General features: G+C 44.7%; 1 protein-coding gene and 1 long non-coding RNA gene across 8 annotated transcripts in view; both read right to left on the reverse strand.

Moving 5' to 3' along the window:
* Nucleotides 1-718: 718 nt before the first annotated feature.
* Nucleotides 719-5071, reverse strand: LOC133506183 (uncharacterized). Its single transcript, XR_009796418.1, has 3 exons — nt 3804-5071; nt 2812-2928; nt 719-1246 (listed from the first exon to the last, which is right to left on the reverse strand). It is a non-coding gene; the product is annotated as an uncharacterized LOC133506183 (long non-coding RNA).
* A 1960-nt stretch (nt 5072-7031) lies between these two features.
* The window catches only part of cxxc4 (CXXC finger 4), a 41177-nt gene continuing 25468 nt past the window's right edge, over nt 7032-22740 (reverse strand). For all 7 annotated transcript variants that reach the window (XM_061830057.1, XM_061830062.1, XM_061830056.1 and 4 more), the window contains one exon: nt 7032-7727. In XM_061830057.1, the coding sequence (XP_061686041.1) occupies nt 7683-7727 (45 nt within the window). In that variant the 3' untranslated portion in view covers nt 7032-7682. The remainder of the gene's footprint in view (nt 7728-22740) is intronic.

The raw sequence follows: 22740 nt of genomic DNA on the forward strand, positions 1-22740 counted from the left end.
CCAAGTCCGCATTTGGAGTTGCACACCTTGGTTGTAGTACCGCGTTTTTACCACACGTGCCAGGCAGCGCTGAGCTCCACTGCATGTAGATGCAACATAATGGAAACTTTCCGATGGCAATCTTAAGCTCCGCCCCCTTAGCCATGTCCCACGAGCTTACAGAATGGCGATTGAACGGAACATGTTTGAAGCCGATTCTCTATCGCGTATTCCAGATAATATTGGGGTATGGTTTTTTTTTTTGCGAAATTGGTCAGACTAGTCCAAGAGAGTTCGACAGAGAGGTCTCAACTATTGCACGCGAGGATATGTACACGGAATTGAGATTTTGGACGGAGCGGGACGCAATGTCAGAGTTGCGGCCAAATGTTGGCGATTGATGCAAAAAAAGTTTGACGTCTCACAAACTTCATATTGAAATCCAACAGGATAAAATAGTGGAATCGCACTGCGCATGTAAAGCAGGGTGTGTACTTTTTAGCTGGAAAGATCACAAGTAACATCATATGTAGTCTGTATATTCATTTGACTTGGCTCGTAATGGAACCCAGTGCTCTATCTTGAAAGTCCGACTTGATACAAATAGGCAAATAGACATTTCTCTTGCATGACATCGCGCATTTAATAATCACTAACTCGACTCTTCGGCATAAAACATGACACACTTCATTCAGCAGGTCAGTGATACACAAACAAAGTGAAATTTGTTCTCCTGCAATGTACAAAGCACTGATAATAATTCAAACTCAAAGAAGATACTTCTCCCTCACTTACCTTCGAACATACAGCCTTGTGTTTGTTGATATTGTCCACATTTAGTTGTACGTGCGCTCTTCCGCTAGCCTTAATCCATCGTAGACACTTGGTCAACTGTCTTTTAGTCTTTGGAAAATGAATCGAGCGGGCCCCTTGTAACCGAGCAGGATATCTTTCATCAGAATTGCACAAGCGCATCTGAGGACTATTTTCTTCGTAATGTTAACTTTTCCAAGCGCACGCTACTGACAACCAGCATTGCTTGTGGGACAATGCGGCGAGAGGGGCGTGTCAAGCCAGGGGTTAAGACAATGCGGCTATCTGATTGGCTATTATTGTACAAGTGATTGACAGGTCGGAAAGGTCCCTTATGAGCAAGAAGAAGAAGCAGAGAAGGTCTGTTGTGAAGTTGCAGTCACTGATCTAGCGGTGTCGATTGGTTGAAGCCAGTTGGCCGCCATCTTGGTACTCCCAAAGCACGTGGCGAATCCTGTTAACAGGTTGGATTATGGGGGGGGTTTTCCTCAAAGTTTGGCATGTAGAATTAAAACTGGTCGTGTGACCTTGACATTTTTTCAGTTCTGGTAACATGAAGGATTTTTTAATTCGACTTGGTAAGCCAAAAAAGGTTTAGTGCAAAGGAAAGCCAGAACACCGTGACTAGCAAGAAACCTCGGATATTACCTTGGGCATGATTTTTTTTTTTTTTTAGATCAGTGGTTGCAGTAGAGAGATAATATTTGCCTGCAAGTATTGTTTCAAGCAGATTTCGACAGACAGAGACAAAAATTGTACTCATGTAAGAGTGTTCTTTAGAACCATGTGACTCAAGTAAAAGCAAAATATGGTCTGGAGTAGATTTACATATAAAATGCGCATGAAGAAGAAATTTTTCTCAAACTGTTGGACAAGATAATTTGACAATGTCAATCAACTGCACATTGGAATTTTTTTTTTTTTTTTAAATATGCTAAGACAGTCAAAGATATTCATTGCACTGTCAAAATAACACTTGTTTCAAACTAATCTTTTATTTTTTTCTTTTCTTTTGCTCCTTAAAGTTAATGAATGATTAATTTTCCCTCAACCTCTACTCATCTCACTCCCCTCCGTCAAATCGCTTAATCTCCCGCGGGATTGTGTTTTTATTTGTCCTGGCGCTGTAGCTCAGGTAAAGTGTCAGCAAACACAGAATATTTCATGTGAGAGAGGTTCAGATTGAGTTCACTGCGGGGAAATGTCTATTTCTGCACCAGAACGGCAAGAAAAAAAAAAAAAAAAAACCTAAACAAAAAAGCCCCCCATATAAAAGGTCTATATTTGCGAGTATGTTTTTTTTTTTTTTTTTAAACAAGGTTGTCTAATTTGTCACTAATGCGGATGAGCAACAGGTGAGTTAACATCTATCAGAACACATGCGGGATCGTGAAGGTTCTGTCTGCACTCAAGTAGCAACACATCCTGACGACAAAAAAAAAAAAAAAAAAAAAAAATGGACGCTAGATTGCATGGTTGGTGACAGGAGAGCCACGAAACCGCAGTTGAATGAATTCTGAATGAGCTGCAGCTGTTTAATGCTCTTTTCGGGGAGTCCAGCCAGAAGACCATTACAATAGTCAAGTCTTCTCCTGGTCTGCTTGCTACAAGCAAGTCTTCACACTGGATATGTTCTTCAAATGGTAAAAGGCAGTTTTTGTAATTGATGTGACGTGAACCTATCAGAACAGCAAAGTTTCATTCAGACTTTGTCTTTGGCTTCTAACCCATTCATGGGCAGGGTGGCAATTTTTTGCCTTATTGAGATAAAAGTCTCCTAACAGGCCACAATCAAGGAAATAACACTTCTTTTTTGTTTAACGCATAAAACAAAAGGGCAAAAAAGATGGACCTTCTCGCGGCCAGTGTCCCAAAACTGGGACAGGTATGTTATCAGTTCTGTGAAGTGGTACATACTAGAGATATGTTTATGAATTAATTCTTCTTCTAGAACGACACTTACGCATGAATAATACTGATAGATTAGCATTTTGAAGACGAACTTGGTTGCATACTGACCTTTCTCGCTTTCTTCTCTTGGAAAACGCTCCATGTGTACTTGAGGCAGCCATGTTGGGTCAGGAAGGAAAGGGAAATAACTCTGTGCTAACGTTGACCGATGAGTTTTCTCCTCTCCTGATAACCAAATTATGGCTTTGAATATTTTGATATACTGAAGGATATAATGCGTGAGAATCATGATGTCCCAAAAACAGAACGCTGCCCACGAATTGGTTTTATACGGAGTGAGTCGGAGTATTTACTAACGCCAATGCCCATTTCTTCATTCTCAAAAACAGTTCCCAGTTTTGCTGTGGTTTAGTTGAAGAAAGAAAAGAGGAGCATCTGTAAGTAATTTTTAAGACACGATTGGCTGTATCATGAACATGTAACATTATGTATTAGCTAAACATGTGATAGATAGATATTTAACTTAAAACGGTTATTTCTAGCGTGCTAATGCTAATCATCAATCCTAGCTGTATAGAGCTCGTGCAACTATGTCATAAAATCACGTGACTTTTGTTTACATCGCCATATTGGCGGTCTAGCAAAGCATTGTTCAATGCTAAGTCGGTTGGAGACGACACGAAAATATACCTTGTCCGATACCGTTAGACATTTACAAGGTGAAAATAAACAAAGGTACGTGGAAAAATTAGATAAACTCACTATAGAGGACCTGTATTTAATGTCAAAGTTGATGTTTTCGCTGATAAGAAAGTGGAATGTTAACCTGCTTCCATTTGTCTTGGATAACTGTCATCGAGATTTACACAGAAAAGTTAGGAAGCGTATAAAAGTGTGGACGCATACAAATACTTCGTTGCTGGATCGATCTTTTCAGCTCGTATTCAATACAAATATCAATATTTAAATAAATGACCCCTGGTTTTACACAAACTCTCATTCATTAACTATGATTGAAATAAAAAATAGAGAACGGAATCGTCTCTATGGAAAATATTTTGGATCGATTGGAATTTGAGATTGAGAAGAATAATTCCTACCTGAAGTGAAGTGATAGCTACACAGTCGTGCGCATTTGGTTGGGCACCATCCATCACCTTCAATTGCCGAAGTCCATCGATATTTTCTGGTGTTTTCAGATGGTATTCCATAGAAGGACCTCTTTGATTATCTGTCTTGCCTGTTGTGACGACCAACAGCACAACAAGTCTTGGGTATTGTAAATATTCTGCTCCGTTTCAATGTCCCCCCCACTATCGAGCTGCTCTTTTTGACCGGCAATATGGCGCCGTGAAAATTCTGACGTCACATGCACGAGCTCTAGAGTCAATATTCTAAAAAGATTCGATAGTGACAACTGTAATTAGCTTGTTTTTCCATGCCATGACAGTCAAATATCAAGGGTAGAATAAATGGTTTCTACTTCCTGTTGATGTTTTGTAAATAAAAGATTGCAAAATAAATCTTGCAAATGAAAAATCGGCCTTTTGCGTTAGGCCATTTCCTTCCACAGGAAGTTCCTCAATTTAGCCGTTGTCACTTCCTGCCAGGAGGAGGAAGCGCGTTATCATTATCGCCATCGGCACCGGAAAGCCTGACAATTTTTAATCCTGAACGCAGAGCACGTTTGTGCGTGTGCTGGGGAGGATTAAAGCAGTCTGTGATATTATTTAATCTCGCCGGCCTGGGAGCGAGCGAGTTATCCGCCCTCTGATGACCGACGCGGGAGAGGATATCGAATGCTTAAAACGCCACAGTGCCGTCAACATGGCGGGCTGCGAGAAAGAGCTCAATTTGGGTGATTGCGAGCGGCAGAGCAGTCAGTCCTGGATGGTTTCCTCCCGAACTCCCCCCACCTCATCCCTCCTCTGCCTGAATCCCAAAGACCCAGCAATCACTCTGATGCCGGTGCTATCTCAGGAGCACATCTCGCCTTCCTTAACCCCCCCCCCCCCCTTCCCCGCACGCACACACAAACGCTCTTCGCTACGCATTCTAGCATGACAAACCACATGGGATTTCGCTCGTCCTTTAAAGTCTGCTGCCTCCGGGAAGCACTCTTCCCCGGCGCAGCGTTTTAGCGTTGCCGGGAAGACGTGACTAGGGAGGCAAAGCAACGACGTTAGATTCATCCCGTCAACCGCACGTCAACGGGCGGGCGGTGGAAAGAAGAAGAAGAAGAAAAAAAAAAGGACGAAGAAGAAAAAAAAAAGGACGATTTATCAACTGATCTTAATTCATCTTGTTCTTCAGGATCCAATGTCAGGACGCCCCCCCCCCAAAAAAAAAGTACTTGAAGTTATTTTATTAGAACACATAAAAGCATCACAACAACAATATACAAATTTTTTTTGAAGTCGTCTTTAAAACGGAAAAAACACATTTTGCACATGCAACAACAGGGTTCAGGACAAGGAGGAACCGAGAGGCGAGATTCACACTGCTTGGATTCAAGTGACGAGTCCGATTTTGGAGCACGATTCGGGAAAGAGGTAACGCCACGCAGCTCGGAATCGGACCTCGGAAAAAAAAAAAAAAAAAAAAGGTCGATAACAATCGGAGACGTATCCGATGCGCAGATCAGATATTAGCGCCGATGCGAGCCTGCTGTCATGGCAACGCACCGATTGTCGACATTTATGCGTCTGCATCTGCCCAGACAACAGAAATATGTCATAAAATGTAAACAGCCAAAGTATCGAGAAAAATAGTCCAAATGTGGTTCGTCACAGCTTTAGCGGGAACAATTGGAACAAAAAAAAAAAAAAATCAGTTGAGTTAATTTTTTTTAGGAAAACTAATATTGACATGCTGATTCCAAAATCTGAGTCATTTACCAGTTGTTAAAAATGATCCATATCTGCATACAGAAAGATAGCATCATAGGAATTAAGAGGATTTGTGCTGGATTTTCTCTGAACCTTATTTCCTGTTGTATGTTCTATTTCATTTTATGCTATTTTTTTAAGTTTCCATGCTTTTAACTATTCCATCTTAGTGTTTTATTTACATAGATACAAACTGATTTTTTTCTTTTAAAAACAAAAACAGGGATCCTAGAGTTTGAAAACCTGAGATCGGTTTTGGAGTCTGCACCCAAAAATGATTAAAAACAACAGTAAGACGTAACTCAAAACAAAAAATGTGCTCCGCGTAAATTATATAGTACAGTAAACTGCAGCTATTGGTACGTAATTTGGATGTAGCGCTATGGTGACTATATTAAAAAAATCAACAACACCCACTACATATTCTTTTAAATTGCCTACATCATCCATCCATTTTCTTTGCCACTTATCCTCACGAAGGTCGCGGGGAGTGCTGAATACTATGTCAGCTGCCAACAGTCAGGAGGCGGATTACACCCTGAACTGGTTGCCAGCCAATCGCAGGGCACATCAAGACAAACAGCCGCACTCACAATCACACCGAGGGGCAATTTAGAGTGTCCAATTAATGTTGCATGTTTTTTGGGATGTGGGAGGAAACCGAAGTGCCCGGAAGAAACCCACGCAGGCATGGGGAGAACATGCAAACTCCACAGAGCCGGGTCCGGGATTGAACCTGAGACCTCAGAACTGTGAGGCCAACACTTTACCAGCTGCCGCCACTTGCTTACATTAATAAACTATAAATATATCAAACTATGGTAAAACAAACATTTCAAACTCAACTTACATTACCTTTAAAAAGAAATGTCTTACAGATGAATTAAACTCAAAAAAAGTGCATGTACATGCGGCGAAGACTAACTTCTGCTAACGACCCAGGCTGAACTTACCTCCTCAGTGGAGTAACCGAAACCATTGCGGGGAAACTTAACTATTATTTACGTCTTATTGGTTATTTCCCATACGGACGCTTGCGGAGTTATCCGAGTGCGAGTCCCTTGAAATTTGCACGGAAATAGTCCAAAAACGGGCTTTGCATCGGAATCGTGCACTTGGACCTGCAGTGTAAATCCGGCCTGATTGGATCATTTTGGGGGATGAGATCCCCTGCAGCTCCAGAACAACACCTGATATGTTCAATATGTATAAGTGTACTTTCATTGGTGTCAAACAGGAAAGGGTTTAATGACGATACCGTCGCTGACATCCATCTTTTTTTTTTTTGAATACGCCTCCAGATTCTTCCATCAGTATCTCTGCAGAGAAATAAATGCTCTTTTTTTTTTTTTAAAGTGCAACCCACCACACAAGACAATGTGCCCTGTACTGCGGCGAGTCATCACAAATCTAAAGAAGAAAAATTGTGAGTAGGGGATGGGGGGGGGGGGGGGGGGCGACGGGGGACGCCGTCTTTGCCTCATCGAGACAAAAAAAAAGAACCGATGCTTGAATGGCTTCCGGATGATTCCTGGGAAGTGAAAGAAGAGATATGCAGAAAAAAGGAAGGTTGAATAATTATTGCTCCAGAGTAAAGTGTGTTGCGTTTATCGTCAATCACCCCCCCCCACACACACACTACCCCCACCCCACCCTACCCCCAACCCGGCCGGGACGGATTTTGCGCGGTTCCGAAAAGATTGTCCTTTTTTTTGTCTAGTCCTTTCTTTACACGAGCTTGCCGGCGGTCCGTCGCCGCCCGTCCGCAAACACTGAAAACATTCATAAGACACCAAAAATATACATTATGATACTGTCAAAAGGTACAATAATTACACAGAAAAGAAACAACATCCAGTATGTTTTTTTTTTTTTTTTTTTTTTGTCAACTCTCCGTCTCGTCCGTTTTGTCCACTTTGTATTCCGTCCTCCGATCCACGTGTACTGTGTGTGTGTGTGTGCTGCGTGTGTGTGTGTGTGTTTTTTTTTTTTGGGGGCGGGGGGGCGCTTTGGGTCACGTGCTCCGAGCAGACGGGTCCCGCGGTCGATGGTGACCTCCTGCCGGGTGATGGACGACGGCGGCTGGCGTGTCTAGAAGAACCACCGGAACGCTTCGCCGTTAGTGACCGGCGTCCTCTGCGGGGGGGACACAATGCGGGGATGCATGTTATTGACATGTTAAAGCGGCACAAAGGAGTATTTTTATGATTTGCGTTATTTTGCTCCGGGGCTCCGCTCACATCTGGTGTTTACTCAACAGCAGAGTTAAGCGGGGTACAAATATACCGACAATCAGGCGGAATTTGAGCAATCCCCCACCTCCCACTTCTAATCAAACTGCGCAGAGGCCAGATTATCGGATGTCTCTCAAATAATATCTTCTGGTATGTGAATTTTCCAATTTGGAGAGGTGGCTGTGGAGTTTTTGACCGACTTACGCAATAGAATACTAGTGGGAGAGAAGATGCCAGAAGAATGGAGGAAAAGCGCACTAGTTCCCATTTTTTAAGAACAAAGGAGATGTTCAGAGCTGTGGAAACTACAGAAGAATAAGCCACACAATGAAGTTATGGGAAAGAGTAGTAGAGGCTAGACTCAGGACAGAAGTATGTTTTAAGACCTTTTGGGAGACTTTTTCCAAGTCTGTAGCAGGTCTCGGAGACATCTCAGAGACGTCACGGTGACTAATTCTGTCCACAACTAAGGGACAGCTCCGTGAGGTCTCCGAGACATGCTCGAGACATCGCACAGACTGATATCTCTGCGAGACGTCGCCCTGGTGAGACCTCAAGCCATATTTTAGTCTCCTAGTCGCCCGAATCAGTCGCCGCAACGTCCCCGCTGGTGATTTGAGCCTCTTACATGCGGAAATGAAAAATGGAAAGACAGTTGGTCCTGATGACATACCAGTGGAGGTATGGAAGCAATTTGGAGAGGTGGCTGTGGAGTTTTTGACCAACTTATTCAATAGAATACTAGCGGGAGAGAAGATGCCAGAAGAATGGAGGAAAAGTGTACTAGTTCCCATTTTTAAGAATAAAGGAGATGTTCAGAGCTGTGGAAACTATAGAGGAATAAAGATCATGAGCCACACGAAGTTATGAGAAACAGTAGTGGAGGCTAGACTCAGGTCAGAAGTAAGGACATGCGAGGAACAGTATGGTTTCAGGCCTAGAAAGAGTGCCACAGATGCATTGTTTGCCTCGAGGATGCTCGTGGAAAAGTACAGAGAAGGTCAGAAGGAGCTACATTGTGTCTTTGTGGATCTAGAGAAAGCCTACGGCAGAGTACCAAGAGAGGAACTGTGGTACTGATTGCGCAAGTCCGGCGTGGCGGAGAAATATGTTACAATAGTACAGTACATGTATGAGGGCAGCAGAACAACAGTGAGATGTGCCATAGGTGTGTCGGAAGAATTTAAAGTGGAGGATTCTTGTTCTGCAGTCCTAGGTTTGAGTAGGAATCTTGCACTAGCTAGCTGGCGCATGGACGTCACTATCAGTATAAACCTGTTAGTAGTAGGTTAGCATAATGAGCTTTGAAATCCTCATCCCCCCTCCTGAACCATTTGGACCTCTACTTTTAAAAACAACCGGAGACAAACGCTGTTTCGGCAATCATTTGCCGGGCACACCCGCGCTGACTTGCTCCCTTGGGCTTCAGGAGCTTGGATGGTAAAAAAGAAGAAACAGGAACGATCCCGAGCCAAAACAAGGGAGAACATAGAAGCTGCCTAATAGAGGTGGGAGGAGCCACTGAGAGGATTCAGAACTACGATAACATTGACCAAGATTTAGAAAAAACAAAACAATAATTCTTCAAATCAATGATAGTGTTATAACGTTTGCGGTGGCTATGAACAACCCTGCCGGCAATGGCGCACTCAGCCGCGTGCGATGACAACACCGTAAAGCGGCCCGGTTCGGCACCGCGATAAACTAGCTCGGCGCCAAAGATGAGCCACCCCGGCCGAAGCCGTGACCGGCGGACGGGGTGCCAAAACCGGCGAAGGCTGCCGCGTCGTGCCTCGTGGACGAGCACGGCTTCGGCCAGGCTGGCTCATACATGCTGCCGCGGCGGCGACACACTCCCAGAGAGTGGAAGCCATCCGAAGTGCATATCGACACGTTTAGCACCCCTGTCATGTCTACGGGGATTTTTTTTTTTTTTCCCCACATTACGAGAGATGGATTACGTGGTCCGCCCCAAACTATTATTTTTCATAGCTGTATAGACACCTACCCATCGTTTGGGACCCACGAAGATCTCATCCTTTGCACCCGTGCAATCCATTTTTCACGGCGGACCAGGTCTTTTTGAAAATTATGAAGAGTAAATCCATCCTCCCGAGTGTTCAAGCAATGTCCGGCATTTTGGCTAACACGAAGGAAGAACGAGCTACCTTCCCGGAGGTAAAAACCAATAAAAACAAACGAGTCCACTTGAGGGCGGTCCTGCTGTGTACATCATTTCCTGCTTCTTCTCGAAAACAAACCCCTCGATAGGATTTTCATGGCGGGAGTTTCAAAAAGCGTCAATATCATGTTTTGCGGTGGAAAAAAACGCATGGGTCCATGTCGGCTGCCGTTTTTTTTAATTAATAACACACAAAAAATCATGCATTTCATGACAGTGGCCCTTTAACCATCGGCTGTAAAGTTAAAGGTTACGAGCAGGAAGACTCACACAAAGGCCGGGCTAGTCCAAAATTTTCACGCAATTTCGCTTTAAAAGCCTCTTTTGTACACAGGAATTCATGACGACAAGGCCGGTGATGAATAAAAGCACTTAGTAAAAAAAAAAAACCCAGGGGGCCACTTTAGGCGGCGACGAGCGCCAAAGCGAGCAAAAGCGTTTCATCAGAGATCCAGCCAAGGTGATTACATCCACGCCCCACCTACACCCCCAAATAATCACCACGCCGCATGAAATATTCCATTCCAATTCCCAGGAAGCAACAATGAGGCATTTAATTACTGCGCGCCGCAGCCGCAGCGAGGGGGAACAGTGCATCATTTCAATTTGAGCCGGCGCCAACGGAAAGCGCCGCGGCGGAGTGGCGGCCTCCCCTTTCCCAAACTCATTTAGAAGTCGGAGACATAAAATAGCGAAGCCTCCCACCAATCCCCATGACCAATTAGCACTCTTTTTTTTATTTTTTCTGCCCCCCCCTGCTCTCGTTTTTTTTTTTTTTTTTTTTTTCCCCCTGCTGTTGAGTGGGAGGAAATGGTGCATAATCACAACTAAAATCACTTTAGCCTGAGTGGAGGGCAATTTTGCATTTTAATGCCCGCCGGCTCCTTAAAGGCATATTGATGAGCGTGCGTGCTTCTCCGCGGACGCCACGGTTAAAAAAAAAAAAAAAAAAAAAATCAAAATCAAACAACGACGTCGGATGCGACGTTTCCTTTAACGTTGTGGTCGGCCACGTCACGAAGTGTATGACTTATTCGCAAAAGAGAACCGCTTAGCGTTATTGTTGTTTTTTTTTGTGTGCTAACAACAAACCGCTCCCCAGCGGGTCGCCCATCATCGCCGATTCACGGTCACGGACCGACCGGGTGATAAAATAAAAAAAGAAATTGCGCTTTTAAAGGCGAAAGAACGTGTTGTGTCACGTCTCGGTCTAATTGCGTGGACGCCACCAAGAGCGCTTTTGGAAACAATTAACAGAAGAAATGCTAGAATTGTACAAAATGGCTGCTAGCTAACGAGCTAGCCGATGAGGGGATGCGGTACGCCCAAAAATTTGAGTTTGGCGAGCTCATGTTATGGCACAGTAAGGTGCTAAAATCCAAAATGTCATTTTTTTATCCTTTGTGTAAGCAGGAAAACATCCATCCATCTTCTTTGCCGCTTATCCTCACGAGGGTGGCGGGGAGTGCAGACCCTATATCAGCTGGGCACAAAGACAGACACCTGCACTCGCAATCACACCTTGGGGCAATTTAGAGTCCACCCATCCATTTTCTTTGCTGCTTATCCTCACGAGGGTCAAGGTAGTGCTGGAGCTTATCCTCGCTGTCAACGACCAGGAGGCAGGGTACACCCGGAACTGGTTGCCAGCCAATCGCAGGGCACATAGAGACAGACAGCCGCACTCACATTCATACCTAGGGGCAATTTAGAGCCCATCCATTGTTTTCTTTTCCCTTTATCCTCACAAGGGTCGCAGGACTGCTGGAGCTTATCCTAGCTATCAACGGGCAGGAGGTGGGGTACACCCTGAACTGGTTGCCAGGCAATTGCAGGGCACCTCGAGACAAACGGCCACACTCGCAATCACACCTAGGGGCAATTTAGAGTCCATCCATCCATTTTCTTTGCTGCTTATCCTCACGAAGGTTGTGGGGAGTGCTGGAGCTTATCCTAGGTGTCAACGGGCAGGAGGCGGGGTACACCCTGAATTGGTTGCCAGCCAAACGGAGGGATATTGAGACAAACTGCTGCACGCGCAATCACACCGAGGGGCAATTTAGAGTCCCGCTATCCATTTTCTTTGATGTTTATCCTCACAAGGGTCGTGGGCACTGCTGGAGGCTATCCCATCTGTCAACGGGCAGGAGGTGGGGTACACCCTGAACTGGTTGCCAGCCAATCAGAGGGCACATAGAGACAAACAGACGCACTCGCAATCACACCTAGGGGCAATTTTAGAGTGTCCAATTAATTTAAAAACTTTCCATATATATATATATATATATATTTATATGATAATTTTGCACCATACTGGGTATTCTTTTACCTCCAAAAGTACCAAATAATTTTGTACTGCTATGGTGTTTTTAAATTTTTCCTGAATTTAACAGACGATCTGATTTAACGGACGGCCCCGACCCCCTTTTGTCCTTTAAATCGGGGTTCCACTGTAATGTATACGTTTGGCAACCTGAATAGTTCGTCATAAAGTATTCAACACGGGCAAACGTAATAGTCTAGTCAGAGAAAATAATCTTATGCGCTCGTGGTTCACATTCGGTCTCAAGCGTGCTGCTCTTTAAGAGCTCCGTCGGCGCGGAGAGCGAGGTGAGGCGAGAACGTTTTGTGTTAATCCATATCCTTTCATTGATCAGTCACCGGCGGAAGTGCGGCAGGCGAGAGGCGATAATGACCCTGATCCGGGCGCTCGCCATGTCTTCGTTTTGTTAACTTTCCGTCGCATCGATCCGGCGAGGCTCGCGCCGCCGCCGGGGATCGCGCGCCGCGCCCTCTCTCGCGGCGACCGGACAGGAGGAAGGCTCAATTAGTTCGCTTCCACCTGAGACGAAGGTCAGAGGGAGGAAAAAGTGGACAATAAAGGGCAGCCGTCCATTCATCCAGCTATCCGATTTCTACCCGGCGCCCATCTCAGATGACTTTCAGTCAAAGGCCAGGCACACCTTGGACTGGTTGCCAAGCCAATCGCAGTGTGCAGATAGAGACTGGTGTCAAACTCAAGGCTCGGGGGCCATATCTGGCCCGCAACATGACTTTATGTGGCCCGCGAATTGGAAACCGTGTGTCAAATTCCATAATTATTGTTAAAATGCCTACCAAAATTTCCAATTGTCATATCATATGTGACAATATTGAGATATTGCAAGCATTTTTGTATTACCAAACATCAACGATACCTGAAAAAACCCATTACCCTTGATTTCGGATTCCAAAACCAGTTCATAAATTTAATGTGTAAATACGAGGAGGCGATAAAAGATTTTTATGGTTTCAGTTTAACGGCCCTCCGAGGGAAACATAACTACAGCGTGGCCCGCAACAAAAATTATTTTGACACTAACATTTGGGCCTACGGACAATTTAGAGCACGGGTTTCAAACATCACTTTATGTGTCTCACGAAAGCAAATCAAGGGTGTAGCCCTCGTTTGTTGCAAAATGGTTTTATCCGTTGGATTTTGGCAAAAATCTGAACTGAAATTAGAATTACTGCACACACCCCTCCCATTTCAAAACATAAATTGAACGCCAGTTGCTTGATTAAATATTTGCATGGTATGATTTTCCCAGGGCGGCACGGTGCAGCAGCTGGAAAGCGTTGGCCTCAGAGTTCTGAGGTCCCGGGTTCAATCCCGGACCCGCCTGTGTGGAGTTTGCATGTTCTCTCAGTGCCTGTGTGGGATTTCTCCGGGCACTCCGGTTTCCTCCCACATCCCAAAAAACACGCAATATTAAATGGACCCTCTAAATTGCCCCAAGGTGTGATTGTGAGTGCGACTGTTTGTCTCCATGTGCCCCGCGGATTGGCTGGCAACCAGTTCAGGGTGTATGGTGCCTCCTTCCCAGTGATATCTGGGATTGGCTCCAGCACTCCTGCGACCCTTGTGAGGATAAGCGGCTAAGAAAATGGATGGATAGTATGATTTTCCTTTCCTTCTGCTTCAATAATATACAATGAAACGTCGGGTTCCCGATTTAATTTGTTCCGTGTTTTCCACTGAAATGAACGGAAATGCAATTAATCCACTTCAGCCTGAAACGATACATATCACATATTTTCGTGTGTTTAAAAAAATGAAAAAGAAATAACATGCAGTAGAAATGTGGGTGAAAATTTCTGATGAAGGCAGGATCAGGTATTTCATTTGATCTTCAATTAGCGTAACATTTGGAACTTGACAAGTGAACGTCATCAAAAACATAGGAGCTCTTCCAACACCTCTAAAATCCTCTGTTCCCTATAAATTAATGAATTATTAAGGAACACAACCTATTCTACCACCCACAAAGTCTTTCTCGCGAATAATATTTACATTACATTGTTTGAAACATAACGCTAGTTTAGATGACTTGGGGAAACCTTTAGAAAATTTTTCCATCACTATCTCATGTTCAAAATTCATAGTGTGGCCATTCCAACCAGATTTATCATACGGACGCTGTCATTTTGGGGAAATCTTGTCACATTGCTAAGAACATGCACGTTTTTCTCCACAAAGGAAGATCGTAGCTGAGATTCAAAGCCAAAAAAAAAAAAAAAAACATCAGGACGGCGAGGCGCACGTGCTGGAGAGAAAAACGGCGAGGGGAAAGAACAGGGGGGGAGGGTTGAGGCGGGCGCGACACCCCGAGGTTTCACCTCGAATCAAGACGGCGTGGCAGCGGCTCAACCCCTCGCGAACGTCGCGGCGTGTGCAGCGGAGCATACATAACAAGGCGGCTGCGACCGCACACGCAGCGGGAAGACAATTTCCCGCTCCGGCGGCGAAGTATCGACGGGCCAAGCGACGTCTCTCGACCTCAAATGAGGCACGCGTCCACGGCAGACGGCGCATTCTAAATGCCAGCTCGCCGTGATAAAGACCGGGAAAGAAAGAAAGAAAGAAAGAAAGGGGGGGAGAAAAAAAATGACACGTGGCGGAAGAATTTGCCGCTGATTGCGGCTTAAGGTCTCTGGACAGCCGCGGCACCCTGTGATCCTCACTCAACCTGGCAGGTGGGGTCGCAATGCCAACTGATTGAGGCCCCGTGCAAAAAAAAAAAAAAAAACCCGAACAACTTGAAAGCTAAAAGTCAAAGTCGAGACACGTTTCCACCGTGCCTGACCACCGCGGGGCGTGCAGGCGGCTGGATGGCTCATTTCGGGTCTTCGTTATATTCCCGCGTGTATTCCGGGCCCGGAAGCGGATCAAACGTCGCAGGAACTGTGAGATTTGAAGCAAATACTGTACAGATTTAAGAATTGAATTAATTCCGTGACCACTCTCGAGACTCAAATCCGTCAAATTATTAATCAACATTTTCCCATTGAGATCAGTGGAAATGGCATTAATCGGTTCCAGCCGACCCAAAAAAAGCAACAGTATTTTTCGTATTCTATCTTTTTAAGAGAGAAAAATAGTATTCTACAGTAGCACTGTATAAAAACGCTAAAAATATAGTTACATGCAATGTTAAAAAAAAAAAAAAAAAAACATTTTTAAGCCAGTACCTAATTCATTCATACCCAAACATGTTAGGCTGGGTTTCGCGTTGTTTGCTGCCATCATCGGGTGGCGGAGAACCCGAAACTCACTAATAAGTACGTTTTTTTTCCTTCACCACACAAAGCAAAATACACAAGTACTTGTAAGTTAAGGTACTACTGTACTTTGCAGAAACGGTGGGTATCAATCCCTGCGGAAACCCTCGGTCATCCGGGTCGTTGAACCGAGCCAACGCGACGTTTCCCCTTCGGTTATGGAATCAAATCTCAATGAAGAATGAATTCAGAGTATGTTTATAAAAGATTTTGGATTAAAAAGGTACAAGAGCGAGGAACGGTTCCGTTGCTTAGATTCATTTCCTGCAGATTACCACGACCTTGACGACGGAAAAATCGGCGTATTCGGGCCACCGCCCCCAAAAACTGATTCGTTAGTTGAAAACAATAATTATGTAAACACCAATTCTCTTTCTGTTGCCACGGGTGCGTAAGCCTCATCACCCAATGACTTTTTATCGCTCTTACGTGGTCTTTTGATAACACTAAAGTAGTGCAAAAAAAAAAAAAATGACAGTATTAATTGGTGGAAAGTAGGATCATTAACAAATGGTGGTGACTTGGCGTTCAAATCGACGGGGGGAAAAAAAATTAGCGTTAATCAGATTGGAATCACTATTTTATTCTGACAAGAGCTAAAATGAGTTCTGTGCTGCATTTAGTCAAGAAAAAAATGATTTTTAGCCTTTGTTATGGCCAACATTCGGCGCCGAGCTTCTGCGGACTGCGTAGTTGCCCTACGCCGAGATCACCGACGAGGGAGGAATTCATACAATTGCTCTGAGGAGCCGTTTGAAAATTCATCAAAGCGTCACAACCAAAGCCAAAAAAGTAATCATTGCAAAAGTTGGCAGAATGATTGGGAGCAGGTGCGTACAATGCGGCGCGGCACGGTAGCTCGAAAACACGCAAGCTGGTCCGAGGTAGAAGGATTTACGGCGCCAACGGGTAGAAAAAGCGCCCAGGTTTACACCTCCGGCTACAGCACGGCGAGCGATCCTGGTTCAAGTAAGCCATTTCAAACTTAGAACACTTCCAGGGAAAGAATGAAAAGAAATACACTTTTTAGAGAACGTAAAATACCGTCCATGTGGCACAAGTGCTTTGGAACGGTCGACATTTTTCATTTGTGCTTTTGCCTGGCTGTCCTGTTCAAAACACGGCTGAAAGGGTTTCTCCGAACGCAGCTCTTCTTACCCACGTGCTAAGCCGTTACACAACCGTAATTTGCTTTTTCACATCATCAAGCTAACTCTCACACCGTACCTCAAATTTCAGCTAGCAACCTGAAGCAAAAAAACCAAAACATTTAAAATCAACCGATGGCTTGTACCTCAGAGAACTTTAAGTTGGGTCTCAATTTGTGGCAGGGATCAGTCCGTAGTCCCTCTTGAGGTTTTACGGTATTGCATTGAACTGAAAAGCAGGTGCCCATGTACCCGAGGGGGACCTCAAACCCCCCCCCAAAATAATAAAAAGGCACGAAGAGTCCACAAGCCTGCCCCCCGATCTACCCGCCAGCCTTGGAGTCACGCTGAGCCGCGGCCAGAGATAAACCACTCAAGACGATGAGGGCGATAATGGCAGATGCCGCCGCGCCTCAGAATTCAATCAGCGCCCGCACGTCAGCGCGGATGAATGTAAAAGTGAAATATGCTCGCCGGCGCGCGCTAAAAGACGCCGCGCGGGGCTTCTGGGAGGAACAACAACAGGCGACGAGGAGAATGGCGAGCGGGGGGCGCGGGGGAGGGAAACGCGAGCGAAAAATGAAAATGATGTGTCTTCTGCGGCGGCACAACCCCAGCGGCATCCTGAGCAGACTGACTTTAAGCGCCGACTGCGAATAAATTACCCTTTTGAACTTGGGGTGATTGCAAATGTGCCCCGCTTCCTCCCGAGACACGTCTGGCGTTAACCCACCTGCTTTGGGTCCCCCGGTGATCGAACGATAGGAATGCAATCATCGGGAAACTTTTAATCTAGCGGAATTATACGTCGGAGCCCACCTCGTACGCCTCGGACCCGGAGAATCAGTCCGAGACGGGGAGAGTGCGAAGACGTCCCGTAAAAAACAGACGAGTGTGAGCAGTTTTTGCAGCACACAACTTTGTCCCCCTCCTACCCGCCGTAGTTCTTGGCGAAACAAATCACCGTCGACGTCTAAGACCAACTGTCTGCGTCGTGTGTCATCACTCACTCCGTATAAAAACAGACTAGTCTACGTTTTTCAGTTTTGTTGGCGGCACAAGGCTACGGCCAAGACAGAAGGGCGAAAACGGTCTCGCGGTGTGGAGCTAAGTGGGAGTTTGCGGGCAGGGACAAGAAATTCAACCACGGCGACTTCGAGATGGGAAAGTAGGGAGATTTCCGGTAAAAAAAACAAAAACAAACAAAATGGACAAATTAGAGCAGATGCAGCGGAATCAAACTTGTACCTCAACAGCCACCGTAGGTCTTGGTCTCGGCACTGCGAAACGTGCCAGAACAAGCCCAAGTTGACGGCTTTAACAACGCGTAGTCCGATTGTTTGGGTCATCTTGCAATCAGCCGTTCTCATTATGCTTTCTCCATTTTTATTTTATTTTAAAAATTATTCCTCGCCTGTTCAGTCCTGAAGATTTTGCGCCCAGAGTGATTCACAGTGACAGAAACTCTGTAAAGTAACTTCGCCCCTAAATCTTGAGCCCGGGGTGACTGATCGACCAAATTCTCCACCCAAGGGTTACTAGCCCCCGAAAATATTTGTTCCCCCAAATTATCCACCTTTCTCCTCAAGATGCGGACCGCGGGTGACCGCTCCCCCCTAATTTCAACTAGGGTGACCACGCTAAAACGAGCGGAACCTCAAAATTCACAAATTTTCCACCCAGGTCCCCAAAACGTTGGATTCTGGGTGACAAACCCCCCAAAACTTTACATCAAACAATATATATATTTTTTCCATATATTGCTCTGTTAACTAAAAAAAAAAAAAAAAAATTAAAGGATTAAAATCAGGTTGTCGTAAATTTGTCGCCAGGGTTGCCTTTGCCGACTTGAACCGCAAATAAATTCCGGAGTCAGTCAGTCTAAGAACGTTAGAGCGATGAAATCAGCGTGGCTGGCGAGGTTCACGTTTGACGCTGAAAATCAGGAGAGAGCGGCGGCTGGGGGATCATTTTCATCACGCTCGAGCGGGGAGGCGGCAACAAATTCGGCGGGGGAGGGTGGGATGGGGACGGGGACGGGGGGCATACGGCTGAGAAAGGAGCGGCGAGTGGGAGTTTCAGCCGTGCAGTCGGCCTTAACTGATGGCTTATATATTGCCTGTCACTTTATTCGGCGGGAATATTGGGGCGTTGCCAAGCTCAAACCCGGAAGGTACAGCAATCCATCACCTGTGCCGCAGGCTGGGGGGGGGGGGGGGGTAGAAAAGCGGGCCGGGGTGGGCTGGGGGGGGGAGAATCTCATCTCCACGCTACTAGCCAATATTACCGCTACCCCGATGCCATTTATAAAAGGTGCCTCTTGCCAAGGCCGCCGTAACCGATCGTGCCGACCACCTCCGGGCCTGAGTCGAGGAGACGCCGCATCCGTACAACAACGCAAATTACGGCGCAACCTTGAAAATATGGCACCGAAAATGAACTTTAAAGAGCTGCTTAGCATTTGTAGTCACGCTCCGCATTGCTGCGAGGACTCTCCGACAGTAATATTCAATATTCATTTTGGCAAGCGAGTTAGGGCTTTTTTTTTTTTATTTACCGTAATTCCCGGCCTACATAGCGCACCTGGTTACAGTCCTCACCGAGTAAAATTTGTAAAGGAAATACCATTTGGTACATACATACATACATAAGTGCCCATATTGAAACCCACATTCAAACACGAGATATTTACAAAGAAAGACGGTACACAGAAAGAGTTGAACTTTAGCGCGCTGCTAATGCTAGCGCTAACTCTGCTTTAACACTAGTGCTAATGCTAAAGCTAGCGCCACGTTAACGCTAACAGGGCCGTTGAAAGAAAACTTACTGGTAAATATCACTGAGACACGCCAGTAACACAGCAGCAACACGCTAGCACAGCGCTAACGCTAGAGCAGCACTAAGAGGGCGGGTAAAAGGCACTTCCTCGGCACATATATTCCACCGGTCTCATTCTTACCTTTTTCCGCTCGAGTTGCCCGTTGCGTCTTGTAGGCCGGAAATTACAGCATATTTATTATCAAACTGTGGAATGGGTACCAGAGGTGGAAAATTTAAGTGTCGCGTTAATGTTCAAAATGGGTATAATATTACATCCATCCATCCGGCCATCTTCTTTGCCGCTTATCCTCACAAGGGTCGCGGGGACTCCTGGAGGCTATGCCAGCTGTCAATGGGCAGGACGTGAGGCACACCCTGAGCTGGTTGCCAGTCAATTGCAAGGCACATAGAGACAAACCGTTGCACTCACAATCACACCTTGGGGCAATTTAGAGCGTCCAATTAATGTTGCGTGTTTTTGGGATGTGGGAGGAAACCGGAGGTCCCAGGTTCAATCCCGGACCGGCCTGTGTGGGTTTTCTCCGGGCACTCCGGTTTCCTCCCACATCCCAAAAACACGCAATATTAAATCGACCCTCTAAATTGCCCCAAGGTGTGATTGTGAGTGCGACTGTTTTTTTGTCTCCATGTGCCCTGCGATTGGCTGGCGACCAGTTCAGGGTGTACCTCGCCTCCTGCCCGTTGACAGCTGGGATAGGCTCCAGCACTCGCCGCGATCCTCGTGAGGATAAGCGGCAAAGAAAATGGATGGATAGAATAGAGGGGGGGGGGCGAGAAATAGCCATTTTTTAAAAGTTTGTCCGTGTCACATAACTTGCGCGCAACATAACGTCAGTGCGTTATCATTTCAGAACTCGCAGTCTGAAGACACTTTCATCGCTGCTTTCAGCTTTAATTATTATTATTTTACACGTGTCAGAGCTACAATCTGTAATTTGCGACCTAGAAGCTGCGAGACGGAAGCTTGACTAACATGGTCGCATTAAGCAAGACAGCGCTAGCCAATTTCTTCCAGCCTATTACTGCTGACAACGTGCGCATTTAAAAAAAAAAAAAATTGTCCTATATTTAATGAGCACGGGAGGAAAGCGCGCGCAAACATCCTCTCGCGCGTCGTCGTGTGATCTCGTTTTACTCCAGAATGTGCGGCCTCGCGCCAGACGTCCGTTAGGAACGAATCATGCTAAGTGTATTGCGGGTGTTTGTGAGTAATGAGGAATTGGGGAGTTTTTTTTTTTTTTTTGCTGACTCGGCTCATGCGGCAGGAGGGGAGGGGGGAGATGTATGATGGTGTGCTTCAGAGCTGCGAGAGGGGTGGTGGTCACAAGGGGGGTGGGGGGGGTGGGGGGAGATTAGGATTCAGTAAGGGGGGGGGGAGGGCGGCAGTGGAAAACCAAATCCATCTCTGAAACATCCTAAAGCAGATTACTAAATTCAGTGGGAGGCAATTGGAGGAAGGGGGGGAGGGGGTGAGGGGGGGGGGACGAGAGGGAGAGAAGGCGCGCCCGAGATGAATGAAGGCGAAAGCAATTAGCCTCGATGCAATTCCGCCGGCGTCCTCCGACTTGATTTTTTGACCTTCGCAAAATCCCGCCGACGTGCAGATGGGCCATATGGCGACGAGCCGCCGCAAGGCCGAGCTCAGCTCGCCCGGCGCCGCTCGCGTACTGCCAATGTCATTAGAGTGACGTCAGTGTCAGACACGCGCGGGAGTGGACGCGCATAACGGCGCCGTTAATCACGTCGCCGGCTGCACGTTCTCGCCGCCGTACTTGCCGCTTTTGACATTTAGATTCTTTTATATTTTTGGAACGTTTTCTGGTATTTTGACTTAATAGTTTCAGGACCCCTGCCCCCTCATTTTTGTCCTCATATTTTTTATTATCTTTAAATAATTTCCATTGTTTTGTTTAACAATTTAGCAATTTTTTGTTTGATTCTCATCTAGTTTTGAATATTTGTATTTTTTTGGTATATATTGTATCTAATTTTTTTTTTTATTGTCAGATTTTTCCCAACAGTCGTGTATTTTAAATAAAATATTTTGTGTTTTATACAATTCCATACGAGTAAAATGCAATCCCCATACTTGATGAATTTCTAATATTCCAATAATTTGTTCCAAATTTTGTAATCATTTTAAATATTTTTTTACAATGTATTTTTTATTATTATCTTAGATTCTTATTTTATTCCCCATTTCTGATTTTATTCTTTTTAGTTCTAGTAAGGTTGGTATTTTTTCAATTACAGTATTTTAAAAAGTTGTGAATTTTTAAGTGCAATAAAATTTATTGTAAATTATTTCTCATAATTTTTTTTTTTTTTTTCTTCCACATTTGATTGTTGTATTTGGTCCTATGTGTATCATTTCCTACCAAAATGCTTTTGTATCTTTTCTTAATATTTACAAAATAATGTGTGCGTGTCGTATCAGAGTACAACTGAAGTTATCATAGTTGATGTGGAATATTGGACTCGGGCACGTTTGAGGACGCACGTGAGGAAAGACGAGTGATATCTTAAATAATTTCCAATGTGCTGTTTAGCAACTTTTGTTTGATTTTCATCCATTTGGTAGTTTTTAATATTTGTATTTTTGTATATATTGTATATAAATTTTCATTTTTTTTATTGTCAGTTTTTTTCCAACAGTTGTGTATTTTGAAATAAAATATTTTGATATTTTATAAAATTCCATATAGGGAAAACGCAATGCCCATACTTGATCGCTTCGTAATTTTGCAGCATTTTGTTCCACATTTTATCACAATTTTTAATATTTTTATACCAGAATGTTTGTATTTTTATCTTTATTATTATCTTAGACTGATTTTATTCCCTATTTCTGATTTTATTCTGTTTTGCTCTTAAAGGCTTTTTACAGCATTTTAAAAAGTTGTGAATTTTTTAGTGCAAGAAAATTTATTGTAAAATATTACTCGTACTTTGTATTATTTTTAAACATTTTTCATATTTTGTATTGTTGTATTTGTTCCTGTTATGTGTATTATTTTCTCCCAAAAGGCTTTTCTATCTTTTCTTAATATTTACAAAATAATGTGTAAGCGTAATATGAAAGTCCAACTGAAGTTATCATAGTTGATGCGAAATATTGGACTCGGGCACGTGAAGAGTGACGA

The sequence above is a fragment of the Syngnathoides biaculeatus genome, chromosome 9 (genome assembly GCF_019802595.1).
Source record: "Syngnathoides biaculeatus isolate LvHL_M chromosome 9, ASM1980259v1, whole genome shotgun sequence".
NCBI lineage: Eukaryota > Metazoa > Chordata > Actinopteri > Syngnathiformes > Syngnathidae > Syngnathoides > Syngnathoides biaculeatus.